Raw genomic sequence first — 16,280 nt, 5'->3', positions numbered from 1 at the left:
GACGGGTCCTGCCCACCTGCAGCACTGCACACCCCTCTCCTCCTGCCCGGACCCAAGCCAGTGAGAACGCTGGGCTTTCAGACCTTGTCCTCTTGTGCTCACAGCTCGGTGGCACCTGCAAATGCAGGAAGCACATAGTGCCATTCTTTCCAGCTAGCAACAGCTCCTCAGAAATGTGCTCGTGCATTAAGTTGGCTCAGACCTTGGTTTAAATTGCTTCGATGGAAGCAGGTGATCTGGAGCAATCAACCTCAGCAACGAGCACCTGAACAGCAGCTCCTGGCCCACAGACACATCATTTTTCTTGACACCACCCCAGCCCAATTTGCAGACAGGGGACCGGGTTATCAGCTGGGTGATGGAGCGAAGGGGGTCCCAGCCGAGGCGGCTGCTGAGAAACAACTGAAAAAGGCTGCACAGATTTCCACACGCTGCTGCTGGTTTGTGGGAGTTTTTCCCCGGCTGCAGACGGGAAGAAGCAAGGCAGACATGCTTCAGGACGGGTTATGTCCCTGCCAGAGCGAAATGAAGGACTTCAATTCAGAGCTACAGCACCCTCGGGATGGCGAGACACGCAAAACAAAGAGGGGATTTAGAAAACAAGTGAAAAGGCATATTATATTTAGATAATAAAATTAACATAGCGAAAATTGTTTCCTGGAAAAATAATGCCATGTTACATTACATATAATTATGGCACTACTGGAACGGTAATTAAGAGGCAGGCAACTAATAAATTGCAGTCCAGAGGTGGGGCAGCACTGCGGCTCCTCCCGTTCCCGTGCCAGGACTGTGCCGACGGCTCCCCCGCCACGCCGGCCCGTGCCAGCTGTGCCAAGGGCCCGGCTCTCCCATGCTCCAGCTCTTCAAAGCGAATCCTGCAGCTACAGCCAAGGTGGAAAATTTCGCAGGAAACCCTGAGCGGAGGAAGGCGTCATATGTCAAGTGGTGATGAGGTGCAAAGAGGAACCTGTCACGAGCAGCACAAAGGGATGGTAAATATCTTTCCCCCAAGTCCCTGGCTTTTCTGCAGCCTGTCAGAGCTGGATATGTCAGCTCCTTACCTGACCACTGCCAACGAACTGCAAAACCAGCCCCGCAGCCGCCTGCTTGGGAAGCAATGGGGCAGACAGTGAGCGGCGGCGTAGAAAAAATCCAGAAATTTTAAAAACAAATTAAATCTAATCCAGAGGCTGAAGTCACTTGGTTTTATGGACTCCGTAAACTACTGTACAGGGTTTGCAAAACTTGCCTGGCTTCACAAATTTCTTCTGGGGTTTCAATTTCTGGTTTCCCATCCTTTCTGCAGCTCTGCGCAACTAAAGTCTAAGCAACACCTGAAGGATGGTGACTCCTCCTGGCTGTGGCAGCCCGGGGTGACGGCGGGACAGCCAGCTTTCCCAGGGATGACAGCTGGCACCAAATATACAGCTCAGAGTTTTCAAACAAACATTCGGCCACTCCAAATGGCATTTAATTCCGTGCTTAAGCAGGTTTTTACATGCCTGAACATCCAGCTCTGAAAATGCCTGCGCTGCGCCTGGGCTAACGGCCTTCCTGTTCTCAGCAAGTCATCCCCACTGTTCGGCAGGGTTTTTTTTTCCTCCTTTGTGCACCTTCTGTTAATACCTCTCCTAAGCCAGATCCAAAATTGCTTCACGTGGACCTGTGCACGCTGGCAGGCGTGGGGAAGGTCCCAGCGGCCGGAGGGAACCAGGCAGCGCAGCAGCGGGCATGGGATGCTCATACCGGGGCAGCCGACCCGTTTCCAGCCAGTGCTGCTGCAGCGGGGAGGTGACGGACACGCTCCAGGGCTGATGCACACCCCGGCACCCAGCCACCCAAGCCGGGGGCTTGCACCCTCCTCCTGCCAGCACCCCGAGACCCACAGCACTAATTGCTGCTAATCAGCTGGCGTGGACAGACGCCTTGGCAGGCATGCGCTCCCGCAGCCCCCTGGCTGAACAGAAACACCTGGGGGAACCTTGCAGTGAATTAAATGCTAATAATAAAGATGCAAAGAGGCCGTGTTACTTCCTCTTCCTCCTCCTCCCCAGGCTGCCGGGTACATCCCAGTCACTCAGCACCCAGCCCGGCTCTGCGCAGGGGTGGTGCTGGGGTGTAACAGCATCTCTCAGCACCAGCACAGCCCGTGCTCACCCGTGATGCATAAGCACTTACGCACTCCCCTCCTCTGCTTTTAAACCTGCGATCACTTTGTATTTTAAAGCCTTCGGGATGTTCCTGCCCTGGAAACAAACAGCCTTTCTCTCATCTCAGAAACAACCTTTGCTTGGGTGAACTGGATTTCTCCTCTGCTGCCAGAGCCCTCCCAGAATACAGTCAGGTTTAAACCAACAACTCCCATTCAATCTTCTGCACCTCCGTGTAACGCTGGGCACCATTGCTGGCTTGAGATTTAACCTTTACTGTTGTCTTGCTGAGGGATAAGCGTACCTAATGCAGATTAAATGAAATTCCAGCACACAAAAACTAGCAGGGTAAATATAAAACCATAGCCAAAGAGCAATGGTTATGTCATCGCTGAGGAATCCAAAAGGCGCCTAAATGAAAATACCACAAAGAAAGCAAACAGAGAAGTTTGGGGCTTGGGGAGAGAAGCGAGGGAAGAGGATACGCCGGGAGAGGATACAGGAACAAAGAGAAAAGCCTGTGATAATCTGAGATGGGTTTGCCTCATGCCACTGCTGTAAGCCCCGGTTTTGTAAAACCCAGTCCAAGTTCTCATGCTCATGTGAATAAGGTTTTACAGAATAGGTTAAAAGATATACAAGAATTAATTTCACAGGTTTCTCCCCTCTTCTCTTTTTAATTTATGGCTGTCACCTGTTTGCTGACACCATGTGGGGAAAACATTTTGAGGGACCCTACATCCACACGTAGGCAGGCGGGCAGTGGAAGCAACTGCCGGTGTCCCCAGGGGTGTCCCCAACAGGGACACAGGTTCAAGCTGGCTGGCAGAGCGGGCAGCCAGGGATGCTGCCAGCCCCGGTGAGTCCCAGGTACCCTGCAAGGCAGCTTCTGCCCCACCATGCTACCGCTTTGTGAGGCAAGGGCAGTCCAGGGACTTTCCCAATGTCTTTAACTCTTGCTATTGCTGAGAAACAATTAAAAAGCCCCACATAAAACTTCCAAGTTTCATTACATTAGGAGCAGACGTCCTTTAGGAACACAAGGTTTTTTTTAAAAAAAAAACCATAATGAACTTAGGGGCTTCAAACATTCCCTCACCCACCCCAACACATAGTAAATTCATTTAAATTGTTTTTCCTGGTCAAGGGACACTCAGGTCTCAGAACAGCGAAAGGCACACACCTGGAAGGCAGCGAACCACATGAGCCAGTCCAAGCGGTAGTGGTAGGGGGTAATAAAGCACGGCCGCCTCTTCAAGTCCCCAGGTTTGCATTTGAAGTCATACTCCTCCCAGACGGCAGCGGGGTCATTGGGATCCAGGCTGGACGTCCCCTGAAGGATGACTTCTGTTCTCTCCTTGGTAATGCTGTGGGATGCAACATGATGGTGTTTGCTGCAGGTCATGTAAAATGCTCATTCCTGAGAGTCAACAGTGTGGCAACGCGAGTCAGTGGCCTCGTGGTGTACGTGGATCCCGACAGGTCAAGCTATAGGGAACCTGTCGGTCCAGCAGACTTTTGTCTCTCTAGCAGCAAACTACATGGAAAACTTCAACCTCCATGCCCTCCCATGCTCCTCTCTATCTCGCTGCAGTTGTGCCAGTCCAAGGAGGGATTATGGCCCCAAAAGATGATTCCCACTGAAATCAATGGGTCTGTCTTTCTAGATCAAAGCCTGACACTTGTCCAAGACACTGGGAGAACACAGCCAGTGTCTCCCAAGTCCCACCTGGGATGAGCATCTTCAGCCTCCACCCACCTCTCTCTCTGTCCCATGTTTCTGAAGCAAACCTTTGTTTCTATTACTCTGACGACTCCCATGATACAGGAGCTCTTCGACTACAAGCTCCTGATGATAAGAGGAAGCAGAGATGAAGGATGTTCACAAAACATTGCTCCATCTCCACGTTTTTAGCATGCACCATGTGCAAAAATACACACTGGTAACTGGTATGTGTGGCTGCCCTAGCAGCACAGCCACCAACGGCATCTGCAGGGGAAGTTTCCCAGGTGATCGTGCACAGAAATCCTGCCTCGGCATTGCAAAGGTCTGGCCCTGAGACCTCCAGGCTGCAGGATCAGCAGAGCAGCTTCCAGCTGGGACCACTCCAGCATCCCCTATGCGAGCCTGGCTCTCCCTGCAGCGTGGCCATGGGGCGCTGAGCTCCGGCTCAAACCTTGGCTGTGGCAAAGGGCAGGACAGGCCCCAGGGAGCCCAGGCCATCTGGCTACTGCTGCCTCGGCCCTGGGGAGGTGGCTGGCCCCAGATGGAGCACCCCCCAGGAGCTGACTCTGGGGACACCATTAACAGCTGCCTCTACATGCCCAAACATTTCACCATTCTGGCTGGAAGACAGGTCTCACGGAGCTATTACTCAGCAAGAGGAGGAGGAGGAGGAAGAGGTCATGTGTGAGCCAATGCAAACCAAGCCAAGAAAAGCAGAAAAAGAAAACAAAAAAGCCCCCCATACCCAACTGATGTATAGAAACTTGGTTAAAAAGCCCCCCAGCCTCAAGGCAGGTCATGTGTATCCCCTTTGCTGCCTGGCCGGACTCTCTCTGCACAGCAAGGTGGTAGAGCAGGGGGATGGCAAACTCTCCAGGCCACGGCGAGCCCACGTGAAAACACCATCATCAAGTTCTCAATGACCTGCCAGTGATGCTCGCCTGCACCAGAGAGCTGTTTTCCATAACGAACACGTAACTGCGTAATTCTGCCTATCAAAGTTGTCCAGCTCCCAACACCCTTTTAATTTTTTACTACTTCAGTCCCTTCTCCTTCAACCCAAGAAACCGAAAGTTTGGAAACACATGGTCTCCACCTTCTCCCCCAATGGCTTCCAGTGATAGATGCTTACAACCCAAGGAATGCTGTATGTCTCCGCTTATAATTGTTACCTACATTTAATAGATTTCTGGATTCTCCAGCCAAGTTCCATATTATACGCTAGGCTGAGTTATGAGCCGTGGCCAGCTGCCCAATGGTTAGAAACACGCTGTAAATCAGGGACACCAAATTACTAATAAAAGTATGTTCCTACTGTGTGATTCAAAATATGTCAAGTTTCACATAATCGTATATTCATTATAAGCTGCAATCCTCTTTTTATTGGTTTACATAGGCTGGAATTACAAACATATTACAGCAGCATTTCATCACATGCTCTTTAGGTTCTGGTAACTCTTGAAACAGAAACCATGGGCTGAAGAAGAAAAAGAACAACAACCCAAAGAAAACAATCTCCCGTAGCTTCACCATTCCAACCTTCAAAGAGGTTCAGGGGTTATTCGTCCTCCTCTCAGAAAAAAGGAGAAATTCAGCATTTTCCCAACTAGCGTTGATATTTTTAATCATGTTTTTTTCTAACTTTTTTTTTTCCACAGAAATTTTTGCTATTTGAAAAACTGGGGGAAACATGTTCTCCCAGTGTCTTCTGCATCTCCAGTGCTCACAGTAAGACCTGCTCCTCCCCTTCACCATCCGCTCAGCCAGCCCTCTCAGCAGCCAACCTGCTCCGCCTTTTCTAAAACCTGTTTAATTACTGTTGGCTTCTCCTGTGGGACCTCCTCCAGAGCCCACTGCCCCAAGAGCTGCCCACCCCACCCCTCGGCTCAGACCTCTGGGGGACACCCCAAATCCACCACAGCAAGGTGGTGGCAAAGCCAGATGTCCCTGCAAAGAAGACTAGCCCTGTTGCTGCCCCTGGGGCAAGCTGTTCAGATGAAGCCCTGTTTTCCAGCATTTTCTCAGTTGGAAGAGCCTGGGAGGGCCAAGCACAGAAGAATGGTTATGGTGACCCCAACCGTGGCTCACCTAAGCCTGGTGACCCCAACCATGGCTCACCCAAGCCTGGTGACCCCAACCACGGCTCACCTAAGCCTGGTGACCCCAACCATGGCTCACCTAAGCCTGGTGACCCCAACCATGGCTCACTTAAGCCTGGTGACCCCAACAGTGGCTCACCCAAGCCTGGTGACCCCAACCATGGCTTATTTAATCCTGGTGACCCCAACTGTGGCTCACCCAAGCCTGGTGACCCCAACCACGGCTCACCTAAGCCTGGTGACCCCAACCATGGCTCACCCAAGCCTGGTGACCCCAACCGTGGCTCACCCAAGCCTGGTGACTCCAACTGTGGCTCACTTAATCCTGGTGACCCCAGCCGTGGCTTACCTAAGCCTGGTGACCTGTCCCCAGAAAATCTAGACTCAGATGTTTAAAAACCAGCCCGGTTACGACTGCAGCTGGAGATGCCTCCCTCGTCCAGCCTCACCCTGCAGCCGTGCGCAGGATTTCTTGAACTGAAGGCAGCAGCCAGACTGCTGCTGGACCTGTCCTCTCAATTTGTCTTGTTCTTTTTTGAGGTCATTTATACTTTCGTCTCCACAGTTTCCTGTAGCAATGAATTCCCCAAATCACTCGTTGGAAAAAGCACTTCCTTTTGTTGGCCTAAAATCTGCTACCCAATAGCTTATGTGAATATTTACATGAGGGAGAGCAAACGCGCGCAGGGGAAGAGAAGTTCACCATAAATAAAGCGGGCTGGTGATGGTGAAGAGTATCCACTGGATGAACTCTCTTACGGATATTTTCATCCTGCTATTACATTTGCTACATCAATATAGTGAGCTAACTAAAGTAGCTCCAAGAAAATAAATTGTGATTCAGTGGGAAAGAAACCTGCTCCTTTTCTCCTTCTTTCTCATAAACAGATATTCCATAAATCATAATTCGGTGGGAAAGAAACCTGCTCCTTTTCCCAGTTTCTCTCATAAACAGATATTCCAAGCCCAGTGGCTACTGGATGGGTTTGTTTAGGTTTAGGGCACACGAACCGGCTACCACTACACTGGAGAGATGAGCAGAGCTATAGGATGCGCCGTTAAACCACACGTACCTCCCGAACGCGCCGTAGGTGTTCACTATCCTGAGAGGGCTGAACGAGGTGTTCATGACTTGTCTGGAGCTGAGCAGGTTTAGGACAACCGGGATGCTGAGATAAGCAATCAGGAGGCCGAAGGAGATGTTCACCACTTTGCGGACATAGCAGCCTGTTCGGGACACAAAAGCAGAGCCGAAGGTGATTTTAGTGCCGGCGATGGGCTCTGCCCCCCCTGCTCCCCTGCCCGACCCCCCTGTGGTGGCCAGGACCCTGCCCGGGTGCTCACAGCTGCTCTGGGGCTGGGGCTGACCCCCCCCGCCCCCGCAATCCACCCGACCTTGCCAAGGGCCATGCTATCGCTCCAGAGATCTGCCTTTCTCCAAATAGTCTGAGAAAGGGCTAAAAAGAAAAATGTCAAAAATGTAAGATTAATCATTGCTTTAATACTGGGGGAAAAGCACAGCTGGCACTTGCACCTTGCTCAGAGTTGCCCTCCTGGTTTGTAAGCCGTGCGTGGGGCACCTCCAGCTCCAGTGCCCCCGCTCCTGCCCGGGCTGCCTCCTCCCCGCTGCCCAGGCTCTCTCCTCCCAGACTTTTCTCTGCATTTTCCTCCCTCTCGCTCACTAGCTCCACTCAAAGCTCATCTTCCCTGGCAAAATCTCTGCTGCTTATCGTTTATGTATGAGACATGCGTTGCTCTTCCAGCGCTTTGGTGCTCGGTGCAGGAGCAGCACTAGGCTGTGCTGGATTTCACTCTAAGGAGACACCTACTGCAATCGGACAAATAAGCAGACGTGACCTCTGAGGGCTTCCTACCCTTTATGGCCGTTTTAAATTTATTTAACATTAACAGCCAAAGGATCAGATTCAAAGAAATCACATGTAGCTTTCCCCTTATCTCTGCAGGAGAGGGATGTTTATTTGAACCTCTCTCAGAAGCTATTAATAATTGTTTAGTCTGAGAACATTTCTGAAGAATCATTTGATTTGGGAAGGAGCTCGCTGAGATGCCCCCCCTCACCCCCTGTGCTGCTGCAAGAGCAGTACGAGTCTGTTGGGCATTTTTTTTGTCTTTTAGGTGGGCTGAACTTCCCAGCCTGTAACTAAAGAGCAGGTATCGACACAAAGCCCTCCACCGTACGGGCAGCAGCTCCTCACATCATTGTTTGTGGCTGTGCATGGACTGCTCATCCCTCCGCAGGTGGCGATCATCATCATGCCCTTGGGGTCACAGCTCAGTCAGAGAGAAAAAGGGTTTAATATAAGGAAAAAAAAATCTACATGGCAAGGATGGAGCAAAACTTGGGGAAGGAGCACGGGACGTGAGCCAACGGGAGCTGGATTGAGCAGGCAGGAGCTGAGCACTAGCGATGGGAATTCAAGGTCTCAGTAGGAATTACACACGCACACGCTTCAAGGATGTGGCCAGAGCCTTGTAAAATCAGGTCACGAGCGGGGCACAGCTGGGCACCCTCCTGTCTTCTGCTCTGGTGACCCAGGGCTGAGGGCTCCTCCAAGCCTCTTGCCACACAGCCCATCAGCACCAGCTCAACTGCCTCTGCTCTGTTAGCAGAAAAAATATGCAGAAATCCAAATTCACCCAGAATATTACAGACACCCTCCCCTTTACTTATGGATTACCTCTTTTTAAAAGTCCACGTCTATGCCCCAGAGCAGTGGTACATATGGATGGTTCTCCTTGCTTGGGCACCCTGGCTCAGTAAGGTTTTCTGGAGAACATCACAAATTCCTCAAAAAAAGGATCTACCTCCCCCTCACGGTGACTCACCGAGTGCCATAGCACAGAGGCACCCTTTGGCCTCTCCTCCAGAAAGGAAAGTGTAACTTGAGTGTTGTTTGGGACTGGAGGCCAAAATACAGTTGGTAGGAAAGCTCTAGGCTCTCACAACCTCTAAAGCAAAGCTACCAGAGAGGAAAAGCTGTAAAATATTTCTTCCAGCAAAATATGTAAGATAGGAGACACAAAGTTTAATGAAACTGCACCAGCCTTGCTGGAACTAACGCTTCAGGTTAATAAGCTGTGTCTCTGGGCGGATGAGAAAGGACTAGAGACAGATGCTGAATCTTGTTGACATTTTTCATTTGTCTGACAGATGTTTAGCATTTAAAAAATGAGCATCTTGTGATCATTGTTGATATTATAGGCAATTTGTTGCTTATATGCGGTTGATAAAAATGCTACAAACACAAATCCGTATCTGTCATGCAGCCCCGTGAAAAATATGCCAGTATGGCTTGTGCAGGCGATGTGGGACAGGGCTGCCTGAAAACTCCCTTCAGAAGGCAACACCAAACCCACTGGTCCCTTCTGCTCAGTAACAAACCCCTTTGTATTTGCTTTTCCATGTTCACGGGATGAAGATGCGTTCACCTCCACCCTGCTCTGGGGAGCTCGCTGCTACCGTGACCGCGCACTAGCTGCAGTGGCCACCCCAGCTGCTCCGCTCGCCTCCTCCAAGCGGGACGCTGAACGGGCAACAGCCCCTTTCCCAGCAGTCGGGTCTCCTTCCCAGTTAGCCAAAGAGTCGTTGGACCCACAATGGATCAACAATCCATTTGGTTCTTTCTGGAAGAGCGACCTCGTGTCCAGTCACTTGCCCAGGGAAGCAGGGTGCTCGTGCAGCCCTAGCACCCATGGGTGCAAGGGGCAGGAGGGGAGATGGGTCACAGGACTCCCGTGCCACGGGGGAAGGAGGAGAGCAAACACGAGAGCTGCTTCTGCACCCAACTCCTAACACAAACCCCTCACCTCAAACCACACGGGATGTTGCGCTCTTGACATTAAATAGACAAAATCAAAACCCAAAGGTAATAAGAAAATGGCGAGATCAATCGGGCAACTCCACATTGCTCATTTTGGGGTGGAGCCTGATGCTCACTGAGGTGAGAGCCGGGAGGACTGGCTCTCGGGAGCAGAGGTGCCAGAGCTGCAGCTGCCTGGACTCGCTGCAGATACCAGCCCTGCACAGAGGACATGCCCTCTAGCAGCAATGCAGGGGCAACCCCCTCGGGGCAATCCCTCCAGGGCAATCCCCCCATCCTGGGGCACCCCCCCCGGGGCAATGCCCCTGCAGAGCCTTATGCACGAGGTCCCAGCACCCTCCAACCCCCAGAGGAGACCACGCAGGGGCAGAGCCATCTCCCTGCCCAGCCAGGTTTGCTCCAGAAGGAGATGACAGCTTCTGCCACAAGCACCCCGAACATGCCCACCTCCCTGCTCTGGGAGTAACTCACCGCGGGGCAGCTGCCCCCCGGACGGCTCTCGGTGCTGCAGCCGCCCCGCTCGCTCTCCCAGCCCTCCTGGCCTGGAGCTGAAGAGGAACGCCAGGCTGGCGTCGTCGAAGCAGGCGATGCTGGGCACGATGGTCAGCCAGTTGAGGAAACTCAGGTTCCCGCTTACGATCAGAAGCACCTAAATGGAAAGAAAGTAGCAGAGGGTGTCGCATCCACTGAAACGACAACAGAAAAGTGTGGTGAAGGAAACGCCGGGTAAATTCTAGCACCTAGCACATCCTTTGCTGATTTTCCATGATAGCAACAGCGATGGCAAACCTTTTCCCGCCTTGACCAGGCTGCAGCCCGAAGGCACCCCCCCGGCTTGCAACGCGAGCTCTGCCCTGCCTTTCAGCAGGAGGAAGCCCAGCCAGGGTATAGTGTGACTTGATTTCCATAGTGCTCCCGGGGACAGCGCAGAGGTTTGATCCCAGGGGAACCATCCGCTTCCTGCTTATGCCAATGTATCTGTGACAGCAACGTTCCTGAAACCCTTCAGAAGGAAATATTGGAACTTCTAATTAAAGAGCAGCATTAAATATAGAAGTGTGGATTTTTTTAAGAGGCTTTTTTTTTTTTTTTTTAATTTTAGCTTTTATTGGCCGTTTAGGAGAATGTCTTGCATGTGTAAGGCAGAGAAAGTGGAAAAATCTGTGTGCCTTTGGAGGAGTCTCCATAAATATCTGTACACATTGGGAAAGGCTTTTTGTAGGCACATGTTATTTTATGTCTTACCCTTACAATGACCTGAAAAATATGAGGAACCTTCTTGCCATTCTCCAGCAAGTCCAAATGAGCATTAGGTGGGTCGTCTGTGGGCACTGCCCGTTTAACCTTGGCCACGAATCACGTCTTCACAGGACATGGCTTCATTCTGCAGCTGGAAGGTGTCACTTCCATGGTCACACATCAGCCACGGGGAAGGAGCAGGTAAATCCCCGCGCCAGGTACGTGCCAGTGCCCCGCCACAGCCTCTCGTTAGAGCATCACGTAAACCCGAACACACAGAGCATCTTCTGCTTCCTCACAAGCATTGGTTTTAACTTCTGTTTTTCTAGCCTAAATTTATTCAAACCCAGTCTATACTTACTCACTTTTTCTAAGTCATTATTTAACCTGTTCATACACCTCCCTGTTTTATTTGTATTTAAAGCACGCCAAACCACTCTGGTTTCCTCTCCCAGAGGAATTCCCTGCCTGCTCATCCCCGCAGCCATGCCCTCAGCCCGAGCAAGGTTCTAATCAATCTTTCCGGGCGCTGACAAGGACCGTACGAGGGATATCAGATGGGTTTCACCAGGACCTTGTACCGCGATGCTAACGCTTCTCATGCTCGACCAGACCTACCTCTCCCGCTGTGTTTTAACACCACATTGATCTTTTCCACTGGGGTGTCACGTTAGTGCTTGACAACCCGTGTGCACGTCTCCCTACACATAAACCGTTTCCAAATGCACAGTTCCCAGCATCACGCAGACACCTCTGCTCCTAACCCGTGGCACATCATCCCGCATGTCGCACGGCCCGACTTCATCCCATCTGCCCATTAACCTCTGGAAGGCAGGAGCCCGGGCAGCACTGACACCACCAAGGATGCTGAGAACTGATGGACTCAAAAATCTGTCGCTTTCCTTTCATACAGAATGTGGTTTTTAATCAAAAGCACCTGAAGCCTTAATTGCTCCACATTTCGTCTGAGAAGGGATCGCTGCCAGCTCAACCTTGCTGACACCAAGACTTGCACCAGCTGCAGATCTGACGCTGTGAACTTGCTCCCGTGCCAAAGGGACACGTCAAACGAAGCCAACGACAAGGCAGTGGCCGTGAAGACACTTCTGGGTTTCCCTGGGGCTTCCCAGCCACCGCAGCGGTGACAAAGGAACGTGCTAGGAGCGACCCAGCATGTCGGCACAGAACAGTCTGTGGGAATCCACGCACACAAGGACAAGAAGACAAAAGCAGCTGATGCCTGTTCAGGACCATTTGAGTTTTGAGGCCACTTTGGATTCTTGTCCCATTAGTCACATTACTTAGGGTTTAGCCCTAATTAACTAGCTGTGCCTCAGACACATTAAAACAAAAGAGGTGGAAAAAAGGGAAGAAAAGAAAGTAATCTCATCATCTTATCCATCAAAAATGAAGGTTATAAAGCTGACTTCATGTATTACATGTTGAAAAACAATGCCCTGACGTAAGAAGGTTTTTTATTTTTCAGCCTTCAGATGAGCTAATGAGAACTTCCCTACCTTCCAGCTGGGCTGAAAGCTGTAACCTTGATTGGCACCACTATTATTTCATTTAAAGAACACTTCTCCATTCACACAGCTGAACTTTATCCTCCTGTGAACTGTTTACTCACAATTTTAGCACATGTGGTCAAGGAAGACTTTCAAGACAGTGCAAGACAAACGCACGAACCCTCAACACACCCAGCATCCCACTGCAGGCAGAGGAGCTGTCGTGTGGACCACACTCCTGCCAAACCAACTGCAGCCCTGCCACAGGTCTCCTCCTCCAAGGGAACAAGTGACAAGGGTTTTGGAAGCTCTGAGTGGAGACAGAAGCTGAAGGACTGACCACAGACCCGCGAGGCACAGCTGAAGCTCCCCACTGCTCCTCCAGCCCGTGCTGCACTGAGGACGGCGGGTCTCTGGAGGAAACCTGGCTGCCTCGAAAAGCCAACTCAAGCCAAACCCAAGAAGATTCTTGAGCTAGAGACCATCACAAACTTCCCACTCCCGTAGCAAAGCACACCTTTGGGCCTGCCTTCTCCAACATACACAAAACCCCCACAATGAACACCAAACAGCTACATCCCAAGCAAAGAGGAGCTCGTACGGAACCTTGCAGGCTCGCCTCTGGCCAGGGCGATGAAGGCTGATGGGTGCTGGCAGGTCGCAACTCCACCGTGTAACCGATCACGTAGCTACCATCAAGGGGGTTGGTATCTCCTCTGGGGTAGCAAGTGACAGGACAAGAGGAAACAGCCTCAAGTTGCACTAGGGAGGTTTAGATGGGATATCAGGAAAAAATTCTTCACTGAAAGGGTGGTGAAGCACTGGAACACCTGCCCAGGGAGGTGGTGGAGTCACCATCCCTGGGGGTGTTCAAACACCATGTAGATGCGGTGTTTAGGGACAGGGTTAGTGGTGGGCTGGGCAGCACTGGGTCATCAGTTGGCCCTGATGATCTTAAAGGTCCTTTCCAACCTGAATGATTCTTTGATCCTATGGTAAAACTTCCTACAGCAAAAGGCAGATCATCCAACAGTAGGTCTTTGCTGAAATCCTGGGATGCCTGGGAATGCTGCAATATATTTTTTATTTTATTCCTTTTATATTATTCCTTCACACTGCTCTTGGCCTTTAGAGAGGTGTCTCTTGACCTCATTCAGAGGTCTCCAACCTCTGCTGGGGCTTGTTCAAGAGCAAGGCCTCCATGGCATTGTCCACCATATGGGCAGGAACAAGGAAATGAGCCCACCACCCCACTTCACAAGCAGCACACTTGATCTGTTTTCAAGGGCTTTGGGGCATTACCTGGAGGTTTGTCATTAGGATTTGGTTACACTCACGTAACACGAGGAGGCTCCAACTGCAACGCGGACCCATTTAGCTTGGACTTGCCAAAACAGATGGTAAGAGGACAGTTCCTGTCCTGAAAAAATACTAAATCTAAACATACCGGACAAAGTTACATCAAAATTAGTATGTATTCCAGCTGTGTTACAGGCAGAGAGCAGAAGAATTTTGGCACCTAACTCTTATTTCAGCAACGCTCTCTGGGGACATCAACTTAAGAGAAAGTCACTCAGGATCACATAAGGAGTCTCGCAGCAGAACCCGAAAGAGGATGCACATCTCCCAGTTACACATCCAGCATCTTAATTACAAGTCCCCCCAAATACTTCTGTGCCCAAATGCTGGTCCCTGGAGTTCCCCTGTGGGTCATCCCCGAGTGCCCCCATCCAGTGTGCCCTCTCCCTCCCTGAACCAGGCTCACTGTGGTGCTCGCTCTCCCACTCAAAAATACGCGGTCATCTCCCAAAATACTATTCCACAATGCAAACACCAGTAACAAATGCACAATTTTGGTCTGAGGACTTCCAGCCAGTGTTCTGTTAAAAAGATGTATGTTTTCTCACCAAAAAAAATGACAACAAATAAATATTAAAAACATACCATTTCATATATATGATATGATTGGCACCATTTCTTTGAATATGGTGATTTGCAAGTTACGATTTTGAAAACCCCAGCAGGACTCTTCAGTAACGGAGCCACATAATCTTAGCAAAATGAGAGATCTGACCAATTACAGTATGTAACAAAAATCCCAACTATTATTCAGTTAAAAAAATAATTACTTATTTAACCAGAGTTGAATAATTATCCAGAATTATGAGGGGAAAAAAGTATTTAAATCTGAATTACACACACATGTTAGGTCCTCGAACATAACATACTCGAAGGTTGGCGCTCCCCCTTTGACCCGAATGTGATTTAGTTCGGTGCATATTAATCAGCCTGTATTCATTAACACGCTTCTCACTTAGCTACTTTGTTAGGGAACTCTGATCCTTTTCTGAAGTGATTTGCCTCGTGCAATTGCAGTAACATTAAGAAAATAGTTCTGCACTTTGCCACTTCTGCCGAGGCTCGTTTTACAGCTTTGTGCGGAGCGACTGGGTGGTCCAGGGGAGGTTTTTTTGAGCAGTGATTCACCTCTTTATTGCTTGGAAGTCAGAAGCAAGATATCTTATTTCCACCAGCCCTTAAAAATCAGGGGATTCAAAAATAATACAAGTTTGGCGTTTCCTGGTCTGTGGGTGGAATCACGAACCTGACACGTTTTTAACTTCAGTTATTCCAGCTGAGCCTTGACGCTCACACCCGCCGCGCTCAGCCCCAGGTGAGTACAGCACCCTGCCCAGGGGGCTGAGCACCCCGAGTCCCTCAGCCTCACGAAAATAAACCTCAAGGGACCCCCTGTTTCCAAGTCAATAACAGGCAAACAGATAATTTTCCAGAGCTGCCGGTGGGTGGCTGTGCTGGCAATGGGTCTGGTGAGGTTCTGCCCAAGGTGTCACCCGCTCGACGTGCCGGGCCAGCAGCCGATGCCTTCTGCAGCGCTGATCCTGCTGGTGCAGATCCCCGCGGCCAGCGGATCCTTTGCCAGCAAACTAGTACTTGCCCTGGCAGGCAACGCACATCTACCTGAATCCTGCCTTTCCTGCGTGAAACCTCCGAAGCGTCTGTGTCCTGCTCTCCCTCCCCTGGTGATGCGGAGCCACGCTGGCTCCTGGCGGGAGGTTTAATGGAGCACGAGTCTCTCTGGGCAGCAAGGGCAGCAAGGGCAGTGAGGGCAGCGAGGGCAGTGATCTCTGCTCACCATCTGCTCGCCTCCTGCCCCAGCACCTGCCGGGGGGCACGGCTGACGTGGGTGCCGGGGATCTGGGGTAACCACCCAGCTTCCCAAGGGCTAACTTCACCTGGTAGCAGCGCAGGTGTAGGGGCTGGACCTCCTCTGCCCCCCGTTGGGGAAAAGGGCACCAAACCCCTCTGGGAGCTGGTGCTGAGCACGGGCAGCATCACTGCTCCTGCCCCATCATCTGAAGAAGAGTTTGTTGCCAGCACCTCCGAGTCACACCAGCCTTTGCACCATGCCAGGCTTGGCCCTTCTGGACCCCTACCATGACCGCAACCCCCCGTACCCCCCCCTCCACCCTCCACCCCCAACCTCTGCTGCGCTGGATGGGCTGTGCCCTCCTCACCTTGCTCTGTGTTTGTGTGTAGCGAGCATCTTTCTCTTGCTGGACAATATTTAAATGCACAATTATAACAAACACATGGTATCAACCCCTGTGGTGATTTTTAAAAATTTTTTATTAAAGCACAGTATTAATCATGGTAATTGGGTAGGAACTTTAAGGTTATAAAACTACAGCATG

At 50.8% G+C, this 16,280-nt stretch overlaps 1 protein-coding gene across 3 annotated transcripts in view; it reads right to left on the bottom strand.

Moving 5' to 3' along the window:
* The window catches only part of LMF1 (lipase maturation factor 1), a 206,399-nt gene that overhangs the window by 18,628 nt on the left and 171,491 nt on the right, over positions 1-16,280 (bottom strand). For all 3 annotated transcript variants that reach the window (XM_056338286.1, XM_056338287.1, XM_056338288.1), the window contains 3 exons: positions 10,292-10,469; positions 7,052-7,205; positions 3,337-3,520 (listed from right to left, as the gene is read on the bottom strand). In XM_056338286.1, coding sequence (XP_056194261.1) covers positions 3,337-3,520; positions 7,052-7,205; positions 10,292-10,469 — 516 coding nt within the window. The remainder of the gene's footprint in view (positions 1-3,336; positions 3,521-7,051; positions 7,206-10,291; positions 10,470-16,280) is intronic.

This window comes from Falco biarmicus, chromosome 4 (genome assembly GCF_023638135.1).
Source record: "Falco biarmicus isolate bFalBia1 chromosome 4, bFalBia1.pri, whole genome shotgun sequence".
Taxonomy (NCBI): Eukaryota; Metazoa; Chordata; class Aves; order Falconiformes; family Falconidae; genus Falco; species Falco biarmicus.
This window is presented reverse-complemented; position numbering and strand designations above follow the sequence as displayed.